The sequence below is a fragment of the Megascapheus bottae genome, chromosome 4, assembly GCF_031878675.1.
Source record: "Megascapheus bottae isolate mThoBot1 chromosome 4, mThoBot2.hap1, whole genome shotgun sequence".
Classification (NCBI taxonomy): domain Eukaryota; kingdom Metazoa; phylum Chordata; class Mammalia; order Rodentia; family Geomyidae; genus Megascapheus; species Megascapheus bottae.
In genome coordinates, this window is record NC_143512.1 from 6117773 (window position 1) to 6142886 (window position 25114).

At 37.4% G+C, this 25114-nt stretch overlaps 1 protein-coding gene across 1 annotated transcript in view; it reads right to left on the reverse strand.

The window, feature by feature from the left end:
* Positions 1-619: 619 nt before the first annotated feature.
* Positions 620-25114, reverse strand: part of Spink5 (serine peptidase inhibitor Kazal type 5) — a 69190-nt gene continuing 44695 nt past the window's right edge. The window contains exons 17-32 of the mRNA XM_090332188.1: positions 24515-24602; positions 23627-23754; positions 22717-22771; positions 19629-19756; positions 17949-18036; positions 16253-16380; positions 15039-15105; positions 13983-14110; positions 13751-13829; positions 10581-10708; positions 9469-9541; positions 8676-8765; positions 8432-8559; positions 5336-5435; positions 2801-2931; positions 620-812 (exon numbers count right to left, since the gene is read on the reverse strand). Of these exons, the coding sequence (XP_090188314.1) occupies positions 620-812; positions 2801-2931; positions 5336-5435; positions 8432-8559; positions 8676-8765; positions 9469-9541; positions 10581-10708; positions 13751-13829; positions 13983-14110; positions 15039-15105; positions 16253-16380; positions 17949-18036; positions 19629-19756; positions 22717-22771; positions 23627-23754; positions 24515-24602 (1732 nt within the window). The remainder of the gene's footprint in view (positions 813-2800; positions 2932-5335; positions 5436-8431; positions 8560-8675; positions 8766-9468; positions 9542-10580; positions 10709-13750; positions 13830-13982; positions 14111-15038; positions 15106-16252; positions 16381-17948; positions 18037-19628; positions 19757-22716; positions 22772-23626; positions 23755-24514; positions 24603-25114) is intronic.

Below are 25114 nucleotides of genomic sequence, written 5' to 3' on the forward strand. Positions count from 1 at the left end.
CCTTTCACTTTATACTTGGATCTTAGGAAAGTAATAAGAAGTAATAAAAAAGGGAATAATAAAATTTGAATTATTTTTTCAGACACAGTGCCAACTGCTATAAAGTGGGTGGTTTATAAAAATATGTTTCAATAATTCACTGAAATCTTTGGTTTGAAACATTTATATTACTGGCTAGAATTTTCAAAAACTGGGAATTGAACCCAAATTCCTTTGACAAGAGGATATGTATTTTAAAAATTATCTATCATCTTGCCTGAGGAAGAGACTCCTCAGCAAATGTCACCAGGGGGGATTTGAAAGTCAGTAACCTGTGCTGAACTATCCTTATGATTGTTAAACAAAATAAGTCAACTTTCAATGTGGGGAAACCTTGAATGCAATGTGACATTGTGGAGAGATCTGACATTTCATAAAAATAATTTGTCTTGCTTCGTTGCTCTCTGTCTCATCTTTGCATGCTAGTCACAGTATTCTATAGGGCAGAATTAAGCCTGCCCTGAAAAATGTCATAGGGCATTTAGAGTCATAGCTCATAAACAATCTATTACTGAGGACAGAAATATATATATATTTAAATACAAGCTGCTATATTAACCCCATATGTTTCAGGAATTATTTAAACACCATCACAGGAAAAATGTGACCAGTCACTTGACCTCAAGAGAACAAACGCACAATCAACTATTTCTAACACCATGAGCACGAAGGTCAGAGTACTCACAGATGCGATGCCAGCAGGAGCTGATTCTGGGGCGTTTGTCTCCTCACACTTCCCTTCACTACGTATGTAAACATTAGTTTGACGTATCCTACGACAAAACAGAGCAAGCTTCAACAATCGCACAGCTACAGTGAGGGGGAAAATAAGACCAATATGAATGCTTTTGAACAATAAACCAAACTCAAGTTGGAGAAAAGGTCTGGGATCTGGTCTTCCCAAAATCACTTTCCAGAAGATATTTATTCTATTCATCTATTCCTCCCTGTCTTGATTCTTACCCTATCTCTGAACCTGTTCGGTCACATTTCATCCAGGATAACATTCATGGGATTATTGCATTTTGGAAATGCCCATTTCAAAAGCCACTCATTTATAAATGGGAAAATTAAGATTCCAGAGAGAAGTTTGACTAGGATTTGGGGACTAGAGAATATAAGAAGATACAATAATGCAGTATGGGTTTTGAAACTTAAAATCATTATTATGAGAAAATAATTGCCTTTTGATAAATATTATGAATCAAACATGTATTTGTCGAACAGTGGTAGTGGAAATTACTCATCTCTCAAGACAGTGAACTCTATCTTTGGATGTTGCTCAAGCTGAAATCGCTGCCCTATCCTCTCCCTTCATACCAAACAAATGAATATTAGTTCCTTTTTTCTAGGATAGCCTGAATTTTCTCTTCTCTCTCATATGAACTCCCACATTTATAATCAAACAATCCATCCTGAAGAATATTTTGTAGTTTTTTAATATAAGCACACTAATTCATACTTTGTCTTTTTTCCGTCCTCGTAAGTTTTTTTTAAAAAATTATCATTAAGTAGTGGTATAAAGGAGTTACATTTAACAGAGCAGTTTATGAATACAAAAATCAGTATGTATAACCCAATGTACAACTATCTTCTTTTATGTTACATAATTCAAAGGTCAATTAATATACACTGAATGATCTTTCCAGGGTTAAAAGACTATATCAATGAGCCCTCTTTTCATGTCCTAGGCCTTATTTACAACATTTTAAAGAAGATAAGCAGTATTTGGACTGCCAGTGTAAGCCTGGACCAAGATGTGACAACCTACGAGTTGTAACTATGTTCTCATTGAAAAATGGTCATGTGGAGATTTAGAGAAAATGAAGGATACATATTAAAGCAAGGGGAAATTATACCCAGAATCAGGTAGCATTTAAACAGAAAATCAAACAAGAAAATTAATAAAAAGGAACTAAAGTGGGTTCTTTGTACTTAACCTAAAATAAAAACATTTTCTTTTTAGGAAGTTATTGTCCATAGTCTGTGAACTTAATTGCTCAAACTACTCCCTCCATTTTCTCAATGAAAAACGGAGTCTCAGCATGATGAGTTAAATTGCTAGTGAGCAATTTAAAGCAGACATCGGTGTAGCGTTTATTCTAGGGGTTTTGTCTGGCACCACTTTCTTCATGAGAAAGATTAAGAGAGGACAGGAAATTAATGCTCTAATCATAAAACTTTTTAGATATTATAAGTAAGTCTGAATTCATGTGGCAGTGGTTCTCAGGTGATTTCTGCTGCTTCATGCTGGATGGATAACATTCTTATAAATATGCTCTATATCTATTGTAACTCCACCAGGTTCCTTTCTCTTCAACTCAGTAAGCTGGGCAACAGCATAGGTGAGCAACTTTTAAAAAGGAATAGTACTACACTTTTTCTATATTTTATTTAAGTGAGAATATTCACAAAATATTTTTCTTTTTGGTGTTATAAGTACTTGAACATGGGGCCTCTTGCTTACTAAGCAGGCTTCACCAGTTAAACCACACAGTGCTTTGTGTGTTAGTTTGTTTTCTAGATGGGACCTTGCACTATCAGAAAATGTGTTAGGACTGGGCAAGTCTTAGCCAGCCTAGCATCATCATCTCTCTACTGTATCTCCTCTACAGCTGGGATTACATACATAAACCACTATACCTGGCTTAACAAAGTTTGAGTTTAACTGACATGATTAACAAACATTTTGTAACATAGCTCAAACCGACACCCAGGTGTCAGTCCACAGAAGATGTGTAGTGTGCCTTTGTGTACTCACAGATTTTCATGACAAAGCATGCAGGGATTATTGTAGGTCTGACCATCATCACCACAGACATAATTTATGTTCTTCGGGCAAAGGTAACCCATCCTGGGCAGTATTTTGTAGTGTTTACACATGTCAGAATCCTGAATGAATAAAGCAGAAAACAGATTTGCTTGTTAGCTGTTAAGATAAAGCATAGGCTGGGAGATTGGCTTGAATCCTATTTGAATGAATGACTGAAACAGTATCGTGATATGGGTTATGCAAATGCATATTTTTATTTAACACACATGTTTGGTGGACTAAACCCCTAGTATTGGATTCTTTTAACTAGGTGAGTGAGTAAAAGAATAAAGAACAAAAGGAAAAATATGGTAAGAAAAACAGAAGTCTTAAAAAATATGAGGCATGCAGATTGGAGCATGCCTATAGAAAGAAAACTAGGGTGTCAAGGATGCTAGAAATAGCATTCTTCCCCCCCCCTTAAATCAGGGAACTAACTATCTAGACAATTTAAGAAGAAAAAATTCACAGCTGATTATCAACTATTCTCATAGATTTTGATATCAAACTCTTCCACTAATTAGAAAGCAGTTTATTAATTTTATCATATGAAAAATAGTTGCTTTTGTATTAATGTATTTCAGGATAAAATAAGATAGTGAATCAAAGTGGATAAATAACACAGTGTCTATCACATAGTAAGTGCTTGGTGAGGGTTTTTTGGTTTACTATGTTCTCTCAGTTAATTTAAAAATAAAAACAAAGCAACATTTTCTACTTGGCAGGTTTCCTATCTCACATAGGAAAAGACCTAGGTTTAATCCTCTAGATCACAAAAAATTGTTTCTATAGCCTTTGGGTAGTATAATTTAATAATACCAATAACAACTAAGATAATAACTTCAATCAGATTAATCATAATAGAAGATTAGGAACATAAGAAAAAGTAGCTTTGAAGACAAATAAGTTCCTGGAAACTTAACTCTAACACTATCAGACATTCTACTAAACATTAATAAATAAGTACTATACATTAAAAGCAATTTCAAGCTAAAAAACACAAATAACACAATTATTTGTTGTTGGTTTTTGAAACCAGAAATATACTTAAATATAAGGAAAATGGTAGGTTGGCAATAAAAGTATATCATGAGTCAAATTAATCATAATAAATTTAGAAAGTGGTTCAGAATGAATGAGAGAAATGATAAACTCTAAATCTAACAACTAAAACAGAGATTTGATGGAAAGTTATGAGTTTACAACTACTTTGAAATTAAAGGAAGTTGTAAAAATCAATGATTCACACACCTGACATCTCCAGAAGCTATTAGATTAAGGCCAAAGAGAACAGAAGTAAAAAGGAGACAAGAGGCAAAAACTAATAAAAAAAAATCACCAAAGAACCCAAAGTGAACGTCTCAAAAAGATCAGTGCATTTATAATCTGGTTTCAGAATTATCTGAGAAGACTATGCAACATACATCATCACTAATAGAAATAAAATCACATCAATGTATGAAGTTTAGATATTAAAAGGATAATTCGAGAATGTTATGAATAATTCCATGCCAATAAAGGAGACCATTTAGATAAAACTACAGTTTTGTTTTTGAATGAAACAAACAAGAAAAAACTTCAATAGTATTATATTTGTTAGTATTAATTCCTGAGATGTCAATGTTTGCTTATCCGTTTGTTTTGAGAAATAATTCCAACATCTAAATAGACTTAGATTGTGGTGAGTTCCATGCCAATATACACATTCAAAAAGAATTTAGGTAAGTAATCAGTGTGACTCAAGTACGTCCAGCAAACTTTTCAGAAAATTGCTGCAACAGTGTTCAGGAAATACTCGGATAAAGCACTGCAAAGAGGAAGCAGCTAGAGAAAATCAAGCAGAGTACTTTTCTTTTCCTGACATAGTTTATCAACCCTGAGCAAAGTCTCTTGACTCCTTCAACATTATTGATCTAGTATCCAATCACTTGTCATAAGCTCCTCTCTTACCACTGTGCTAAAAACCAGCTCCATCACCTCCGGCTGCCTGCACTCACTAACAAGCTGTGAGAGGCCACCATTCAAAAGTGTGCATTACTCAACTGCCAGTAACCTTAGTTTGCATTTTAGGGAACAGAAAAGTGCTGGGCATAAAAGAGGCAGGTGAGAGGAAAGTGGGCCACAAGCTTTTTGAACAACTAGAAATACACAATGGACTACATCTGACCACATGCTTGACACAAGACATATGCCATATGCAGGTAAACACAGTCAACAATATACCCACTTAAAATGTCAAGATGCATTCCATTGATTAATAATCCCAGAAAGCAGAAGAATGCTGAGAAATAACAACTGAGAAAACTCACAGTTCTATCTAACCCTGACGACTTGTTTGTCTTTGGTCCTGAAGCCTCCTAGCTGCATGGCTTGGTCTCCCCACACCCTTCCCCACAAACTGAGATTACGGAGGGGAAAGGAAATAGCCTGAAATGTCAAATGGCTTACATTGATGAGGGGCTTTTCAGGAATAGCTGGTCTTACCAGAGAAGCAACAGTGAAATCGGGGCTACTTTTTTCTTCAGAAGCTCTGCTGTGGGATGGCTTTTCTTTAAGTTTTGCTCTTTCCAAAGCTTCTTTCTGACTAGAGAAGGAAACACAAATGATTTAATAAAATCAAATGAGACAAACCTGGAGACCATTCAATCAGAGACACCCTGATAAGGTATTCAGAAAAGCACTCATGTAATCATTATTTTTTATGATTGAGATCATGTATAGAGGGGTTACAGTTATATTCACCAGGTAGTGGGTGCATTACTTCTCCCATATTAATACCCCTTATGTTTTGTCCCCATTTCGCTCCCCCGAATCCCTTCCAATCATCTTGTTTTTCCCATTACCTTTCCTAAGAAAGGGTATCAATGTTTGTGAAGTAATGCACTTTCAATCTGGTGAATATAATGTAACCCTTCTATTAATTATATTAAAATTGTATGGGGAAAAAAGACCTATTTTTTTTTAAGGAAAGGCCAAGTAACGGTGGTACACGCCTGCATTCCTAACTATTCAGGAGGCTGAGATTTGAAGAGTGAAGGTTCCAAGGCAGCAAGAGCAGAAAATTTTGTGAGACTCTGTTTTCAAAATGATCAGAAAAAAATAAACAGGGCTGGAGGCATGGCTCTAGTGGTACAGTACCCACCAAGCAAGCTGAGTTCAAAGGTGAGAGAAGAGGAAGGAGGGTGGGGACGGGGAGGCACAAAACCTGGTTTAGAGGCCTGGTTTAGAGCTCTCATCTGTTAATAAATGTGTGATCTTAAACATGTGGTCTTGAATAGGAGAGACACTAGGTCTCCTTGGCACAGGTCTAAACTTTCTTAATAAAGACCCAGAAACACAACAAATCGAAGATAGTTCGGATAAGTGGTACTGGATTAAACTGGAGAGCTTCTGTATGGCAAAGGACATAGCTAGCAAGCTAAATAGAAAGCCCACAGAGTGAGAGAAGATCTTCATTAACCATACAACAGACAAAGGCCTCATATCTAAACTATATCAACAGCTCAAAAATTGAATCACTCCAAAACCAATCTCCAGAGAAACAACCATCCCATTAAAAAAATGGGCCAAAGACTTAAAGAGCATCTTCTCTAAAGAAGAAATAAGAATGGCCTATAGACACATAAAGAAATGCTCGATATCTCTGGTCATAAAAGAAATGCAAATCAAAACAACTCTAAGATTCCACTTTACTCCAGAGAGAATGGCCATAATCTAGAAATCTAATAACAACAGATGCTGGCGGAATGGGGCCAGGAGGGATCATTACTACACTGTTGGTGGGAGTGTGAACTTGTTCAACCACTATGGAAAGCAGTATGGTGATTCCTCAAAAGACTAAACATAGAGCTCCCCTGTGACCCAGCAATTCCATTTACCCAGTGGTCCAGAAACAAGGACGTACTAAATCCACTAGCACAGTGATGTTCATTGCAGCACTCTTTACCACAGCAAAGAAATGGAACCAACCCAGATGCTGCTCAGTTGATGAGTGGATCAACAAGATGTGGTATTTGTACACAATGGAATTCTATGCTGCCATCAGAAAGAATGACATTGCCCCATTTGTAAGAAAATGGAAAGACTTGGAAAAAATCATATTAAATGAAATAAGCCAGACTCAAAGTAACATACGTTCAATGGTTTCCCTCATTTGTCATAATTAGTATAAACCTTGTCCTCTCCTAGCAGAGGTTTGCAATAGAGCAAAACCTAGATACATAAGGCCATATAGTATGATGCTAAATGAAAGGACCTCCATGATATAGAAACAAAAGCCACATAATATATGATTTTTGTTCTTAATGTATTATATTATTTCTCATCTCTTTTGTTGTCCCTTGGCCTATCTCATATTGCTACAGTATCTTACCTTTGTTATTTGATATGTTGTATATATGTTTTATTTGTTTATTTGAAATAGGATAGGGAAGGGGGAAAACAAGATGAAGGGAGGGGATGGGGAGAGGGAAATGGGGACAAAAACATGAGAAAGGGTAGCAATGTTTGTTAAGTAATGCACCTTCTATCTGGCAAATATAACATAACTCTTCTATTAATTACAATAAAAGTATATTTAAAAAACATGTGGTCAAAGTCCTGAGTTTGAATTTCCTGTAAACAGGAATAGTACTGGCTATTCTTATTTCAATAAACACACACTAAAATGTTACATCTACGATATTCTTTTCTTCACAGTGCCTTTTCACAACAACTGCCACTAAAATCACTATCATAATCATCATCATCACTACATATTCTGCCCTTGTCATTTGGCCACACCTTAGAATAATTCCTTAAAGTTACTCAGAAACAACTTCCGAAAGACACATCTTCTAGCCCTAGAAATATAATGTGGAGCAAATACAATCCAGGTGGTGGTGTTGGCTTATGCCTATAATCCTAGCTACTCAGGCCATGAGAATCTGAAGCTCTGAGAATCTCAATTAGAAGAGCCTGTGATACTCTTATTTCCAATTAATCAGCCAATAATCCAGAAGCAGGGGTTATGATTCAAGTAGAAGAGCACCAGAGTGGAGCAGAAAAAGCTGAGGGAGACAGGTAAAGATCTTGAGTTCAAGTCCAGGTGCCAGCACAAACAAATCATCTATCTTTACAGAAAAAAATTTCATATATTTTTATTGTAATTAATAGAAGGGTTATATTATATTTGCCAAATAGAAGGTACATTAATTCACATACATTGATACCCTTTCTCATGTCTTGGTTCCCCATTTCCCTCCTCCCCACCCCCCCCCATTGTCTTCCCCCCTTCCCTATCCAATTTCAAATAACCAAATACAAATATATCCGATATATCAGGTAACAAAGTGAGATACTGTAACAACATGAGACTTTTTATTGAGCAGAATAAAAAGTGGGATTTCCTTTTTGATGTTGGAAGTGGATACAAAATTCAACTGAGACGTAGTATGAGTCCCAGGTAGATCCCAGGTGGAACTTCCCCTGTCTACCTAGCCCAAGCGCTCTCTCTCCAGTCAAGAACTGGAGAGACTTACTTTAAGGACTCCTTGGATTTGTGAACAGGGCACACTTACTCCATCTGCCTTTCTTACTCACAAGACAGCTCTGCACTTGTAGCACTGGTTTCGGTAGAGCCTCCCATCTGCCCCGCGCACTGGGTCATTCTCTCTGGTGCAGGCCAGCTGGTTGTTCCTTATAGACTTGCGGAAGTCTCTGCATTCATCCTAGGAAATGAGAAAGGGAAGTGATCTGGGTCTATTCCCTTGGTTGCTTGGAGTGTTTTGGTCTTGTTTTAATTTATTATTATCTTTTCTTAGACTTGGCTCAGGCTGGCACTCACTGCACTGATCCTGGCAACGGAGGCTAAGGAACGCCCAGACTGTCTAACATCTGCATCCTCTGCTTCATTCGGAAGCTCTCTGCACTGGTCCTGGAGCATGGAGAAATACAAGACAGCACTGGGTTGACTCTCCCCCTCCCCTTTCCCAGTCATGCCTCCTTTCTCTCCCCTGGTTTTCCGCTGAGATTTGCTCTTAATCCAGGGAGGCTCTTGCAGCCATCTAACACTATACATGTGACCTCACTGTTAACATATCGGATTGAAGAGATCTTCTTTGTGGTCTTGGAAAGCAAATAGAAAAGGCAGCATGCAACACTAGTGATTCACTGATTCTGAGAAAAAAAATCATCTGGAGAAAAAAAGAAAAGAGATATCAAAGAGAAGAGCCGAACAGGATGCTTGAGATTAGTTTATGTTACCTGGGTGATTGGAATCAACATCAAGGAGTTACCTAAAGCCTCATTTCACATTTACTGTGTCAGATGTGAGCATGCAGTTTGCGATAAACATGATTTGTACCTTCTAGTTTTAATCCAAATCTGTCCTAAATCAGAAAAATTAAAGGAGATTACTGACACACGTGGTGGCAGAATTCTCTGTGATTTTTTTAAAGCATCAATCCCCAAACCAGAAGAATAAAATAATCTTACGATCTCCCAAAATGATCATGCGGGCAAAATCAATTTTTTCTCTGAAGTGAAATTACCATTTTTGTTATTCAAACACCAGAAAAGAAAGCCAGGTATGTGAAAGAGAACAATAAATGTTACTTTGCAGTCTTTTCAGAAATAACCTTTGCGTCATTTGAAGGCTTGGAACTTGACTTTTCTTCATCGTTCTTTTTTCTTTCATTGGCTTCGCGCTGACTGCAAAACACAAAAGTTGCAACATATTTTTTTTTCTAGGACTTTTACTAAGTTGTCTTTCATCACATGATTTTTCAAATTTTAAGGCTGAACAAGTCAAGCACTTACTTACATGTCTAAAAATTCTACTTAAGAAAAAAACTAGTCAGCTCTTATAGTTTAGAATTTTCATTTGAGACAATGTTCTAAACTTGCACTCATTCATTTATTCGACTATTATCCAGAATCTTAGGGTTCAAAATGGTCGTTATTGCTCTTTTTCTTTTATTTTTCCTTTTCTTTTCCTCTCTCTCCTCTCTCTCTCTCTCTCTCTCTCTCTCTCTCTCTCTCTCTCTCTCTCTCTCTCTCTCTCTCTCTCTCTCTCTCTCTCCTCCCTCCCTCCCTCCCTCCCTCCCTCCCTCCCTCCCTCTCTCTCTCTCTCTCTCTCTCTCTCTCTCTCTCTCTCTCTCTCTCTCTCTCTCTCTCTCTCTCTGCCAGGGGACTTGAATTCTGGGCCTGGACACTGTCTCTGAGCTCTTCAGCTCAAGGCTACCGTCCTGTCCCTTGAGCCACAGCACCACTTCCTATTATTGCTTTTCTTAACAGGATATACTTATTCTACTCTCACATCTGGGTCATCTCAACTTCTCTACTTTTCAAGTTAAGTTATCATTACATTACATTCTTCAGTTTGGTTATTCCTTAGAGTTCTTGTTTTTTTGAAGCTGATAAGTATTTAGGAAGCATTATCACTATATAGTTCTTTTATAGGAAACAGGCTGCAGGGGTGGAGATTTTTCTTCCCTTTAACAGTCAGTGATTCTGTCATCAATGCAACAATAGCCATTTTCCTACCCCAGAGGCTCCAGGTATGGTTCTCATCACAAAATAAATACACAAATAAACAAATAAATTGTGGTCAAAGTATTTCAGAAACTAACTCTTCATAAAGGAGATTGATCTTTATGCATATACTCAAGTCCTAAGGTTTAATTGACAGACATCATTTCCTGAATCACAGGCACTTATATCAGACTTAGAGATGAGACTTTTCACGTACAAGATGCTTTGACACATGGCACACTTATTCACATGCATCTTGCCATACGGGCCCCGCACAGGATCGTTTTCTCGGGTGCAGATCAGCTTTCCATCTCTCTGCTTGCTCCGGAATTCATGGCACAAGTCCTGCCAATAGGAGAAAAATCAGATTTCACCATGTTCGTCTTTTCCCTCTGGAAAACATGTTCAATGAGACAGACAAGGCCTCATAACACTTGGGGGATACTTGAGAAAAAAGGATTTCCCAGTTTGAAAGACTCTGTCTGGCTTGGTCCCTCTTTCCTGCTGCCTAATGCAGCCCACTGATTTAAAGACACTTCTTATTCCAGTGCTAGAATTGAACTCAGGCTCTCATGTCTCTTTTCTTTGTATGCTGGTTTGTAGACAGTGTGGTAAAGTTTTCCCAGGCTGGCTTCCAGCTCACGATCCTCCTGCTTCTACCCTCTGAGTGGCTGAGATTACAGATGTGTACTATTGGGTTGGCTATCTTATTAAAACTCAGAGTGTTCTGTGAGGCTCAGGCTTCAATTTATCTCCTCACAATTGTAAACATTACTGCACACTTAAGAAATCTAAGTCAGGAGCTGGGAGGTAGCATGCTTGCCTCGCACACACAAAGCCTGGGGTTTGATTTCCTGAACCACATACACAGAAAAAGCCAGAAGCAGAACTGTGGCTCAAGTGGCAGAACGCTAGCCTTGAGCAACAACTGTTCAAGGACAGTGCCTAGGCCCTGAGTTCAAACCCCAGGACTAACAAAAAAAAAATCTAAGTTGAGAAGAAAGGTAACAAAAACTTCAACTATTCCTATGTTCCTACAGCTAGACTTATAAACAAATCAAACTTCAGTGCCTTCCTAAGTAACCAAGTGTCGGATGTGTCTTACATGCCTGAGGCCAGGCCCTCGCCCCTGGCATACTGATAACTTAGGACACTAAGACTGGGACAGCCTAGGTTTGAGAAGAGCCAGGAAGAACATGCTTAGGAGACTCTTTTTCAATAAAGAGCTAAGAATGGTGGTGCATGGCCATTATCCTAGCTATGCTGAGAAAACCAACACAGGCATATTACAATCCAGTAGATACACACACAGGAGGCAAGACCTTATCCAAAATTAACCAGCACAGAAAAAACTAGCAGACTGGCTCAGTAGTAGAGTGCCTTCCAAACATACACAAGTCCTGAATTCAAACCAGTACTGCCAGTAGTGAAGGAAGGAAGGAAGGAAGGAAGGAAGGAAGGAAGGAAGGAAGGAAAGAAGGAAGGAAGGTAAGAGCAAGGAAGAGAAAGGAAAAAAAAAGAAGAGAAAAACTAAAAGCAACAGATCTATTTTTTTTCATTCATAAAAAATAAGAACTGGTGAAAACAAACCCATGGAACTACATCCAAGAAGTGTGGCTTCCTTTGAGATCACTGACATTTATAGAAGTCTCTTCAACTTTATTTAACCCCGAAGAGACAAAGTAATGATATGGAAATGCTATTCAAAAAGTAGTTACTAGCCTGGCATCATGGCTCACGCCTGTGATCCTAGCTACTCTGGAGACTGAGATCTGAGGATCACGGTTCAAAGCCAGCTCAGGCACAAAAGAACCTGGACTCCTATCTCAATTAACCTCTAGAAAATGGGAAGTGGAACTTGGCTCAAGGACATTGCCCAGGCCCAAGTGTAGGGTGATAGCCTTGAGCTGAAGAACTCAGGGACAACACCCAGGCTGAGATCAAGCCTCATGATCCACAAAAAAAGTACCATTACTTTCCTAAGCTGTAGTTACCCTTCTTTCATGAAATTATCCTATCTACAAACAATTCTAGGCCTGATATATCAGCTGTTCTTTTAAGTCTCTGAAATGGAATTGTTTCACAGCCCTCATTTGCAAAAATAGCTAGAACTGTTTTCCGTGCCAGGTACTCATGATTCCATTTATGTGCATGTTGATAATGAAGAGCTGAGATTTGTGGCTCCTCTCTAGCTATTTAGGAGGTTGGCATCTGAGAACTGTGGTTAGAGCCAGCTCAAGAAGACAAATCCTTAAGACTCTTATTTCCAATTGACCTGCAAAAAGCACAAGGTAGAGTCATGGTTCAAGTGGCAAAGTGCCAGGTGTGATGGAAAAATTTGAGAACACTAGGCCCTGAGTTCAAGAGTCAGTACTATCAAAATAACAACAACAACAATAATTGTACTTATATCTGCATTGCAAACCTTGCTTACAAAATTAGGTAACATGTTCTTCTATTTGTTTCTTATGTATAATTATAATTTCTTGATTCTTTCTCAGTTGTAAAATTGAAGTAGGCCATGAGATAGATTTTTGAGAATGCTTAACTGTGATAAAATGTAAAGCTTTCATAAGGCCATATAATGTGAAGCTAATTGAAAGGACCTACAGGATATTGAAACAAAAGCCATATAATGAATGATTGTTGTCCTTAATGTACTATGTTGCCTCTCATCTCCTTTGCTGTCCCTTGGTTATCTCATATTGGTATAGTATCTCACTTTGTTATCTGATATATTGAATTTATTTATATTTGGATATTTGAAATTTGATAGGGAAGGGGGGAAAACCAAGACGGGAGGGGGGTGTGGGGAGGGGGAGGGAAATGGGTACCAAGACATGTGAAAGGGTATCAATGTATGTGAATTAATGCACCTTCTATCTGGCAAATATCATGTAACCCTTTTACTAATTACAATAAAAAATGCAAAAAAATGTAAAGCTTTTTTCCTTTGCATATATATGTGCAAAGTTTATATAGTATATATATATATAATATATGTATAAAATTTTGCTTTTCTAACTGGATAAATTCCCCAATTGAACACTAGGAGGCAGTAAAAAGCCAGGGCAATGTTTGTCATTTGCCTCCTTTGTCTGTTTTTTGGGATTTGCTTATTGATCTGTTTTTAAAACCACAGGAATTCAATACACTGAAAAATAAGTCATAATCACTTGACATTTGTCAATGGCCCTATAAGTCAGAGTTTCTCTCAGGTGATTGAATGGTGTATTGTTACTTTGTGAGAGATAGCCATCTTTTCTTTTTCACCATCATACCCCCACTAATTAGGAGAGAGCAAGTATTCCAAAAAACATTTGCAAATGAATTCCCTGTACAGTGTATGTGCCAGATTTAGTCACTAATATGAGTAATATGTCTGACCTCCTTGTCCTTGCTCTTGTCTCCTGTCGTCCTCTTAGCTTCATCTTCTTTCTTTTTCTTCTCAGCTGCTTCTCGTTCCCTAAAAGAAACAATGCAAAAAAAAAAGACAATCAACCAAAACACAACCCTCTTCTGTCCCAAGATATGCTTCTAGAACAACTTCCTTTCACTCAACCTATTAAGAAATGACTATTATACACTAAAGAATTTCCATTCTGGGGGATATACTCACAGCTTGTCCTTACACATGGAACATTTGTTGACATGAGTCTTGCCATCTGGTCCCCGGACAGGGTCACTTTCGCGAGTGCAGAGAAGATTTCCATTTTTCATTTGGCTTCTAAACTGATCACACACATCCTGGAAAGAAGAAATGATGGTATTGAGAGTGTTTTTCCCTTTTAGCATTTGCTTCCATTTAAACAATCAGAAGATCTTTTATCCAAAATGTAGTTAGCAGACTTATACCCTTGAAATTGCCCATGTTCTAATTTCTCTCAGTCTCAGAATTTCAGACTAAAAAAAAATGACTCTGCTAGCCATTGCTGGTTTAAATGTGCCAAAAACAAAGCAATGTAGGCAGTTTCCACAAGTTAGAAAAAGAAAAGAAATGGATTCCCCCTAGACTTCCACAAAGGAATGCAACTTTACCAAGACTTTAGTCTTAGTGAGACCATTTGTAACATCTGAACAACAGATGTATTTGTTTTTGTAAATAGTACTTTTGTGTAACAACAATAGTAAAGTAATATATTTGAAGAACTTTGTTTTCTTTAAAAATGCAGATTTAAAGTCTTATCTGAATGCTGGATGCTGGTAGATTACAACTAGAATCCTTATTACTCAGGCGGCTGAGCTCTGAGGACCCTGGTTTGAATCTCTCCCAGACAGAAAGCCCATGAGACACTTATCTCCAAATAAACATCAAAAAGCTGGAAGGAAGATGTGGCTTAAGTGGTAGAGCACCGGACTTAAGTGCAAAAGCCTAGCGAGAGTGTGAAACCCCAAGTTCAAGTTCCAGTAAAGGCAGAAAAAAAATATTCTTATTTGATCATGCTATTGAGAGAATGAGATAAACTGGTATTAATGAAAGTGCTGTAGAATGTTAGATGGAAATATTTCCAATTGGCATTAAAATTTTACCCTGAGCCAGTTGGTTCTGTCTCCTGATCATCTAAGGGCAAACTCACAGCTGACCATTTCAACACCCTCTCTCCACTTCATTGATAGTCAAGTATGGACTGGCTTATGGGAAGATGAATCTCTCAAAAGCATGTTAAGGACTCACCTTTCCTGATCCACTTTCATTTGATCTTGAGCCAGAATTCTTATTTTTTTCTTCTATTTCTTTTTGCCTGAAAGAGAAAAGAGTCAATAGTCATCTTGTTAGCACATCCTTAGGAATTCAGGGCCTAAGAATTAATCATCTCAACCCACTTCTGAGGCAACTAATTCTGCCTTTCCTCAAGATGGACAGACAGGTGTGTGAGTGAGACTCCAGTAGACAGGCCCCTTTGCCTCAATGTACGTCAACTCACATGCTTACAGAGCTTTTGTTAGTTGGCTTCAAATACATCTTTGTATAACTTTCATCCTATAGTCTTAATTCATAGCTTGGGAGCAAACTAGAGCAAGTGTACTGGATCTATGGCTATTTAGTGTTGATCCTTTTGATATTTAAGGCATGTTTTATCCAGATTCCTTGTTCAACTTTTCATGAGTTCTAACATGCCTTTCTGGCTTTATACATTTGAGTCAACCTATTATAACATTATTTCTTAAAGTGAAATATAACATTATTCTTAAAGTCCCAAATTGTAATAAGAGCAATAGGGCTAGCAATTTAGAATTACATTGGGTGTTTTGTCTTACTTTTGTCATGCAATATTTATGCCAGTTATCTCTATGTTCTTATGCCCATGGTATTCACTTAAGAGACAGTTAAGAATTCAGATTCACTGATCATACCATTACTTTACATGCTGAACTTTGGCTTAGTAAACTGAGTGTTAGCAAGTAAGCCAGGAAATTCATATATCCTTAGCCACACATCAAAATATTAAAAATTCTTTCAAAATTTCACTGTGTTTTCACCCAAGACAATTTATGTGTATACATATATAATGCCATAGTTCTGAGCATTGAAGTACATTTTAAAACCACACATAATCTTCAAGGTGACCTAGAACTATCTCAATTTATGGGTTGAAAGGGTAGTAATTAGGCTACTTGATGTAATGTGGCTGAACTGCGTCAGAAAGCAGTATAATTCAATGCCCATAACCAAGAGAAAATAAACAGGAAAATTTGCAGCCTCTTTATACAGGAAGTATATACTGCACTGAGGATGAAAAACTCATTCTCCTCAGCTATATTGGCCACTTATTCTAAATGGTCATTTGAAATCACAGTGTCCTGGGATTCAGGCACAGGATGTGCTGTGTGTGTTGTTTATCTGTGTGGGTATTGTTCAGAGACATGCCTATTGCAGTAAGCACTTACAGTAACTCTTTACACATGGCACATTTATTGTTGTACGATTTCCCATCGGCACCACGCACGGGGTCACTCTCCCGAGTGCAGCTAAGTTTTCCATTTTTCATATGCTCCCGAAATTCGGCACACTGGTCCTGACAAAAGAGAGGAAGCCGGTCTCCTGAATTACTTAAGCCACTCTATGGAAGTTAGGCACAGTCTAAATAAGAGAAATTCTTTGTTTATCTTCCCTGATAAGAATTATGCCATCCAAAAATGTGGTTGGAGGGCTACTATTCACAGAGAGAGGCCAGAATAATCCATATTCTAATTATAAGAGAACCATTGTTATAGCTCTTAATGTTGCCTTTAAAAATCCACATTGAGAAATTAAAAATGCCAACTGGAATTTAATGGCATTTAAGGCTAGTGAACTATTTAGCCCACAGACCAATTCTGTTCTGCTGGTATCCTGCCATGTAAATGGTGGAAACAAATCACAGCAACCAATTCCCTATGATCCACAGTGCCTACAGAATTTACTAAGAAAAAGAAAAGTTGCTGAAATCAGGTATGAATAAAAGAGAAAGCACAATGTGGTGAGAAGCACAAGTAAAGTGATCTGTCAAAGACAGGCTTTCTGGGATTCGAGAGGAGACAGACACATTGCATTGCTTAGGAGAGAAGATGTTTTCCAAACCTGGCTTCAGCTGTGCACTGGTGGTTCATGCTTGTGATTCGTTTTTTTGTTTTTGTTTTTTTTTTGTGTGTGTGTCCAAATCATTGAATTGCTATTTATATATTGAATATGTTGGAAGAAAATTGTACAGTTCATATCTAATAAGTAGAACCTTGGGAGCAGGCTAGGGAGAACAGATACCCTTCAAATCAAACACCCAGTAGCATACTTCTAACAATTAGCCCCTAATTCTAAAATTTCATCACCACCAATGGCCCATTTAGCTAAGAATCTGTGGATCTCTAACTCATTGATAAGGTCAGAGTTGTCATGATCAAATCCCCTCCCAAGAGCCCTATTTCTGAGCACTGCTGCATTAAGGAATAAGCCTACAACACGTAAGATTTCAAGGGGCATTTCAGATCCAAAAAACTTTTCATGCTTGTAATTCTAGCTATTCAGGAAGCTGAGATTTGAGGATCATAGTTTGAAGCTGGGCCTAGCTCACGACTCTGGGAGACCCTTATTTCTAATTAACCAATAATGAGTGGTAGTGTAGCTTCAATGACAGTGCCAGTACTGAGTGAAAAAGTCAAACAAGAGCAGGAGACTCTGAGTTCAAGCCCAAGTGAGCGCGCGCGCGCGCGTGCGTGTGCACACACACACACACACACACACACACACACACACACACACACGAAACAATATTGACTTAATCCAGAGCAGGAAAGAATATTGGAAGAAAATGCAGAGCACGTGATACTGATGAGAAAGAATATTGACTTGAGGACAAGATTGCCTGAGCAGGGGAAAGGAGACTGACATGAAGTCATCGCATTCTCAATAATTTCCAGTTTGGAGATGTCAAACAGAAGCAAGCAGTGAGAAGCTGCCTTAGCTAATATCTCACAGAGAACCGCTCCATTCTTCTAAAAGCCATTCAGACTTATTACATCCTACAAATCCTTTGGCCTTGAGCCATGACTAGTTTCCCAGGCATTAAGTCTGGCCCCTGTGGTTGAATGACACAGAAATTACTCTCACCTGGGCTTTACCTCCACCACCATTAGAACCTGCAGCATTTCTCTGATTTTCTTCTTCTTTTCTCTTTCTTTCATCATCTTCTTTCTTACTGGAAATTAGAACGTGGGAAAGAGGGAGGAATAATAGCTTAGAGAAAGTACAGTACACTTCTCTGTGCCTGTTGCCACCACTACATCTACCGTCCCTCTTTTCTCAGAATAAAAAGGATTTGTGATGTGGATTCCTTGGCCTGGAAAAAAAAATGTCATATATGACTGCCAACAAAATAAGGTGAGTGATTAATTTCGTAAATGTTCACTGGGGATGTCCTGGGTTTCTTATTAATTCCTTATATTTAAGAAGCATTCACACCCAATAATAATTTTTTTTATGGGTCATGGGGATTGAACTTGGCCTGAGTGCTGTCCCTGAGCACTTCAGCTCAAGGTTAGTACCCTACCCTTGAGCCAAGCCCCACTTCCTGTTTTCTGTAGGTTAATTGGAGATACGAATCTCAGGTCTTTTTGTGCCCTGGCTGGCTTTGAACCTCGATCCTCAAATCTCAGCCTCCTGAGTAGCTAGGATTACAGGCATTAGCCACTGGGCCAGGAAAGAAATGAAATTTTTGATACCTCCTTTCCTACCTGCAACATTTTAATTTGTTTCCACTGCATATAGAATTGACCACTCTATGCATTTGGTGTGGCATTCAGGATTGGTAAAGATGGTCATTTCTAACTAAATGTATCACTTACATTTTACTTAATTCAGTTTTCTTCATTTGTATCTCCATCTATGTCATCATTCCTTTGTGCCATGACTGTACCTCAATCAGGTTGTAAGGTCTAGTTCTAGCTATACTTAGAACTTCCTATTAGCGAGTGCCTTCACCCAAACTGTCTTACGCATTTCTTCTGATATATATCACTTTCTCTTTTGTATCATATTAGTTTACTTCTGGGTCTAATACCTAGTACATTATCTTTTTCCTGAGAAGAATTTGTTGCTCATCTTTTCCTAATTATTATACATATTGTACACTTTAGACATTAGGTCATTTACTATTGAATCTATATTTTAAATATACTTTGGGTGAAAGACCACTTTCCATTTTCTGAAATATGAAATCAATAAGGCTAGTAACAGGAGTCAGATTGTTGATTTTAAAAAATCTGTGTATTTGCCTTCAAATGAGAATTCTAAGGTAATACAGAGAAAATATTTACTTGATAAAGGACTTCATATTTTAATATGAAGATGTTATGATTTATTGGTAGGTTCTATCCCCAGAGAATATAATAATCTGTCAATGTATTAACTACTTATTCCTAGCTCTATGAACATTCTATTGACATTCTAAAGGAAATTTCGCTGGAAAGTGCTTTTTCAGTAATTAGATGTTTCTTTTGTATACAAGGAAAGAAAGAATAAAATACATAACCTCCCTGTTGTTTTTTTTTTGCTAGTCGCAGGGCTTGGACTCAGGGCCTGAGCACTGTCCTTGGGCTTTTCTCAAGGTTAGCACTCTGCCAGTTGAGCCACTTCACCATTTCCAGCTTATGTGATACCGAGGAATCGAACCCAGGCCTTCACACGTGCTAGGGAAGCACTCTACGACTAGGTCAAACTCCCGGCCTGTTCCCTGGCTTTTTGCCTCCCAAAGTCTCCGACCACCAATAAGAGCATTACTTGTGCACTCACAAGACCGTCTTACACATGGCACACTTATTGCCATGAGTCTTGCCATCTGGGCCACGCACGGGGTCATTTTCTCGTGTGCAGTAAAGATTTCCATTTTGCAACAGATTCCTAAATTCACTGCATGTATCCTAAAAGGAGAGAAGATCAGAGTGTGCATATTTTCTTGGAGTTTTGGTTTCTTCAGTTTCTATAAAGCATTTCCAAGAGAAAATGGCTTAAAGATTTATTTGCTAGCAATCAGATCATTTGCTTCTAATTAAAGACTTACGACTTTAACAGAGCATTTCTTTTTCTTTGAGAGCTAGCTTCCAAATTCAGACTGGAATTATAATCACATACACTTAAGATTTTCTTGGTGACTTTGTTTCCCTGGGAACTATCCTTGCACTATGATTTATTGTCCATCTCTAGCACATCATCATACAAGGACACCACTTCCAATGTCTTAGAAGAAAATGGATTCCAAGTTTGAGAAAAAGCTTGAACTTCCTGTGGTTTAATTCTCCATACTGCATCTGAATTCCTGTCACATCATTCCTACCAAAAGGTTATCAAAGTTCTGTTGTGGAGACCTGCAGTGATAAGGAGTCTTTAGCTTACAGATGTTTCATTCCAAGATTTCAACTAGATAACTCCTACAAATTAGCCATAATGGTTCTTTGCAGGGTTCTTGAAAAATAACCCTAATAATTATCTATATTTAAGGTTTATTTTCCTGGTTTATTAAAAATTGAATGTGCATGGTGGCCCTTTTGCAGTGTGAGAGTTCATCATTTGAAGACACCTTCTTTCTCTACTGCACATTCCAATATTCCCTTCAAAGAGCCATTCTCAGAAACTTCATTTGTTAGGTTTATGGCATAATTATACACAGTTTCTTACCCTAAGTTCTGTCCAAAGTACAGTTTGATAAGTACTACCCTGTTGAAAGTTCATTCTGTTATTAGTTAGGATCTCAGTTTTGCTATCAAGAGAACTGGGATGGGGGCAATTGATTTTTTTTCTAACTCAGATACCTCATGAATACAGTGGAGATAGGGGTATCCATTCTACATGGTTAAACAGTGTTATCTGAAATACAAGTGTTATATGTTCAATACATATGCCAGACTATGCTGAGAACAAGTAATCTAAGAGATGTATGTGTTCTGTGTGCATATACATGTATCTATAGTGTGTGTGTATGTGTACTAACCTCCAGAAACCACGCACTAAATATCAGATAAAGAATTCTGCGAAGAATGCAGAGAATAAAAAACACTCAGGGCCTGGGCCTTGTCCTTTCTGAAGGCTTGTATTCTACCTTCTTATTCATATTTTAAGAAGTATTGAGCTTTGATATCAAGGATATGCCATTCTCATAAAACTATGGACCTAGTAGAATTTGCATAATATTAGCATCTATTCTTGATGTCTGGAACTCACCAGTCAAGCCAATTCAGATGAGAATTTTCTTTTTCTGAGGTTTTCATTTTGAATTTTATAATAGATATTGGACAACTTAGATTTCATAGTTCTTGGGTTAAATTTGGATAGTTGTGTTGTTCAAATGAGTAGCATACCTGTTGGATTTTTTTCTTATTATTTAATGTCTTTAAGATAGGTAGTAATCTCTTTTATTACTTGTATGTTTAATACTGTTAAATATTCTTTTTACTCTGAATTATAAATTGCACCATGATCAGTCTAAGATATTAATTTTATTAGAACATTTTTATGGTGATAGAGATAAAATCCAGGATTTTCTACCTGCCAATTGTATACACTGCCGTTTGGCCTTCCAGAAGTCAAATACTCTTGATTGTATTCAACACTCAGAGAATAAACTACATTTGTATGATTTCTATTTTACTGACGTAGACACTTTCATATTTACCTTATTTCCTTATTTATTTTGAATTTAAATAACTCTAATTTTATGACATCTAAAGAAAGAAGTAGTAATTCTAAATCATGAAATTTATGAATCTTAATTATTAAATGTTTGCCTTATAATTTTTATGAATAATATACTAAATATACCACATAAATTTTGATAGCTTGTTTTCATTGTAATTGAACTCAACTGAGCTCCTTACTTCCTTCGGATTTTTAAAAAAATTAATTTTATAAAGCAAAAAAACCTCAAGAATTTCAAATTAGTTATTGGTTGAAATTAATTTTGCGTTCATGACTTTTCTAAATTCTTTGTCTGAAGTTGAAATTCAGTGGGAATAACTATAATTTCTCCTCCTATTTAGTTGTTCTTCAGAAACTTGTGCTGTCCTGTAACTGATCAAATTTTGCAAAAGAGAATGGCTCATCAATGCAAAGTACAGTGGATAGCACTGATTTCATCTCATAGAGTCATCTCCTGCACATATTCCTGAGATTCAGATAAACAATTGTACACAATGAAACTGCAATAATCAAATCTATTGTTGCTTTTTAATAGGCATAAAGAAATGACCACAACCTGTAATAGACCTGGAGTCAGTCTTTTTATGGCCACCAAGAAAATGTAATTTGCATAGTGCTTATTTTAAAATTTCTTCCCTACAGGAGACCACAAGCAAATGGTCAAAAAGAAAGGCATAAACATGCCTATAGTTTGACTGAATGAGGGAATCCTAAAATATAGTGTGTTAGGAAGAATGTTGGACTGGGTGTGCCAGGAAGTCTGCATTTGAATTCTGTTTTACTTTCCACTTTTCACCTTTGATGGTACTAATGTCATTATACCACTAAGTTTGTAAGCAAGTTCTGTCCCTGGATTTATACTTTCATTTCCAATATGGGAATGGAGTCCATTAGAGAGTTAAAAAATGGGCTCTGCGTTAACAAAGTCTTGCCAGTGCACCTTTTGGTAGAATAAACTTTTATGAAAACATGGCCATGCTATTTGAGCGTCCATACTCTGTGTTGTGTTACAGACATAAACTCGAGTTCAGTAGTGGTAGTTGAGGCTGTGGCTGAAATAAACCACTATGTGGTCCTGAAAATACAAGATGCATTTCCTTTATTGCTATGAGCTTCAGCAATTCCAAAACTGACTTCTACAGAGAAATGGTGAGCTACACCCTTTTGTTATGGTATGAAGGACAACTACCTTCTCAGCCCCTCTTTTAGCTCTAGATTCAGCTTTTTCTTTGGCTTCCTGCAAGCTGTAAGAGAGAAACAGGGAAGAGTCATTTTTAGAATATAATGTATATCATCTTTAACTTTTCCTTGATGAAACTGGAGTTTGAACTCAAGTTCTTGTACTTGTTAGGCAAAACTCAACCACTTGAGGCAAGCCTGCAGCCATATCTTTTGCTGGTTACTTTAAAGATAGAGTCTAATAAGTTTTTCCTCCCATGTCAGTCTAGAAACTCAATTCTCCATATTACAGTCTTCTGAATATTTAGGATTATAACCCAGTTCAATTGTATTTCCTTGGGGGAAAATCTTTCTAAGTACTATTCCATTGCTTCTATATCACTGCCAGTATAGCTTGGAAATTGGATGGTAAGTAAAATGATTGTCCTTGATATTAATGTTGCTTTGGCAAATGAGACATATACAATATAGTAAATAAGTAAATATATTTTCATATTGCAGAGTATTTTTTAGGAAGTGAAGATTTTGTCTTTTTTTCCCAGAAAACATCTTGGAAACGATTGGATTTTTTTTTACTATTTCTTAACAAACATTGGCTAGATCTTTAGACATGGCTGTGCCCTAATGCACACAGAAAATTGAAGGCAGAGGCTTCTATGTCACAACTATAGGGGAATTGGTTATTAGCATATGTCATATGTTGTTTCCAGTACCTTTCTGAACATGGAAACACTAGAAACAAGTGCGTGTGTGTGTGTGTGTGTGTGTGTGTGTGTGTGTGTGTGTGGCTTTATTAAAATAGATTCTCAAGAAAGATGGGCGACATTATTTTCTTCAAATTCATCACTTCAATGCCAGCCTTCTCCATGCCCCATAGACATTCCTCTACACTTCACAGGAGTGGCTAAAGCTCTACTCACAAGAAAGCCTCACACATGGAGCAGGTGTTACCATGGATTTTCCCATCCAGACCCTCGATGGGGTCATTCTCTCTGGTACAGGGCAGCCGACCATTCCTCACATGGTGACGATACTCACGGCACAACTCCTGCCAAGTGAAGAATTTAAGGGAAACATAATTAGGTATCATTAATAGGCATAATCAATATAAAACTCATTATCCAATAATAAATGATAAATACATAAATATTAAAGGTCACTTTGCACTACCCCTTAGAAAAATACTACCTGATGCCACAAAATAAAGTGGTTGCATGGAAAAATGATGTGAATCCAATATTAACACAGCTTCTTTCACATGCATGTCACACATTATTTGAATCATATGGTCAATGTTACTAATCTCAGGAGAATCATAGCAGTAGAAAATGATGTGTGAAAGGTGGCTGAGCACAGACAGGTGATGCAAGAGACAGGTGATGTTGGTATTGTTACCCAATGGAAGGCTCTTAATTCTTACTTTAGGTGTGATGAGAAGCCAGTAAGTGACAGGATGTGCTTTATGTTGGGAAGTAATTATTGGTATTTAAGAGAGTCAGGGGTATGAGTAGCTGTGAGGAAACAAAGATAAGAACAGAGAGCCATATAAATGAGATTTTTCCAAATGAGAAAATAATAAAGGAAAGAAACGTAAGAAAACTTGAGACAAAACTTGAAAGAGTATTGCCAATGACCGAAGAGTGAATGGATTTAATAAGAAAGTAAGTCTTGGTGTATGTAAGGATCTGAATACACTTGCTCCATCTGGAAAGTCACTAAAGATCCTGAGATTAGGAGAGAGGTGAAGGAGATTCTTCTTAGAATGAGCACTAAATACTCCCAGGGGTCTACTGATCTAAAACAAGTACCTGGACTGCTTCTCTCTTAACCTTTTCAGTCTCAGCTTTCTCCTTTTCTTCTTTCTCATGGTTTTTCTTCTCTTCTTCTTCCAGTTGGCTGTAATGGAAAATACAAGCTGAGTACAATTCACTAACTTTGGTAGAATGTTTCAAGAAGGCATAAGGGATTTCCAAATCTTATTTTTTATTCTTAGGACAGGGACTTCAACTTATGTATAAAAAGCCACAATTGAGGGCTGGGAGTTTGGCCTAGTGGTAGAGTGCTTGCCTAGCATACACAAAGACCCTGGTTCGATCCTTGGTACCCCACATACACAGCAAAAAGCTGGAAGTGGTGCTGAGGCTCAAGTGGTAGAGTGCTAGCCTTGAGAAAGTCCAAGGACAGTACTCAAGCCCTGAGCTCAAGCCCAGGACTGGCAAAAAAAAGCCACAATTGTCTTGATTTTTTTTTTAACAATTGTGAATATCTGATACCAAAATTAGTACTACTGTTTCTCATAAACAAAGTGTGATACCAAGTAAATTCATGGCCATGAAAGCTATGTTTCAATATAAAATAAATAGTTCAAATGTTATTTTAGTGGAACTTATTTGTATATTATAACTAAA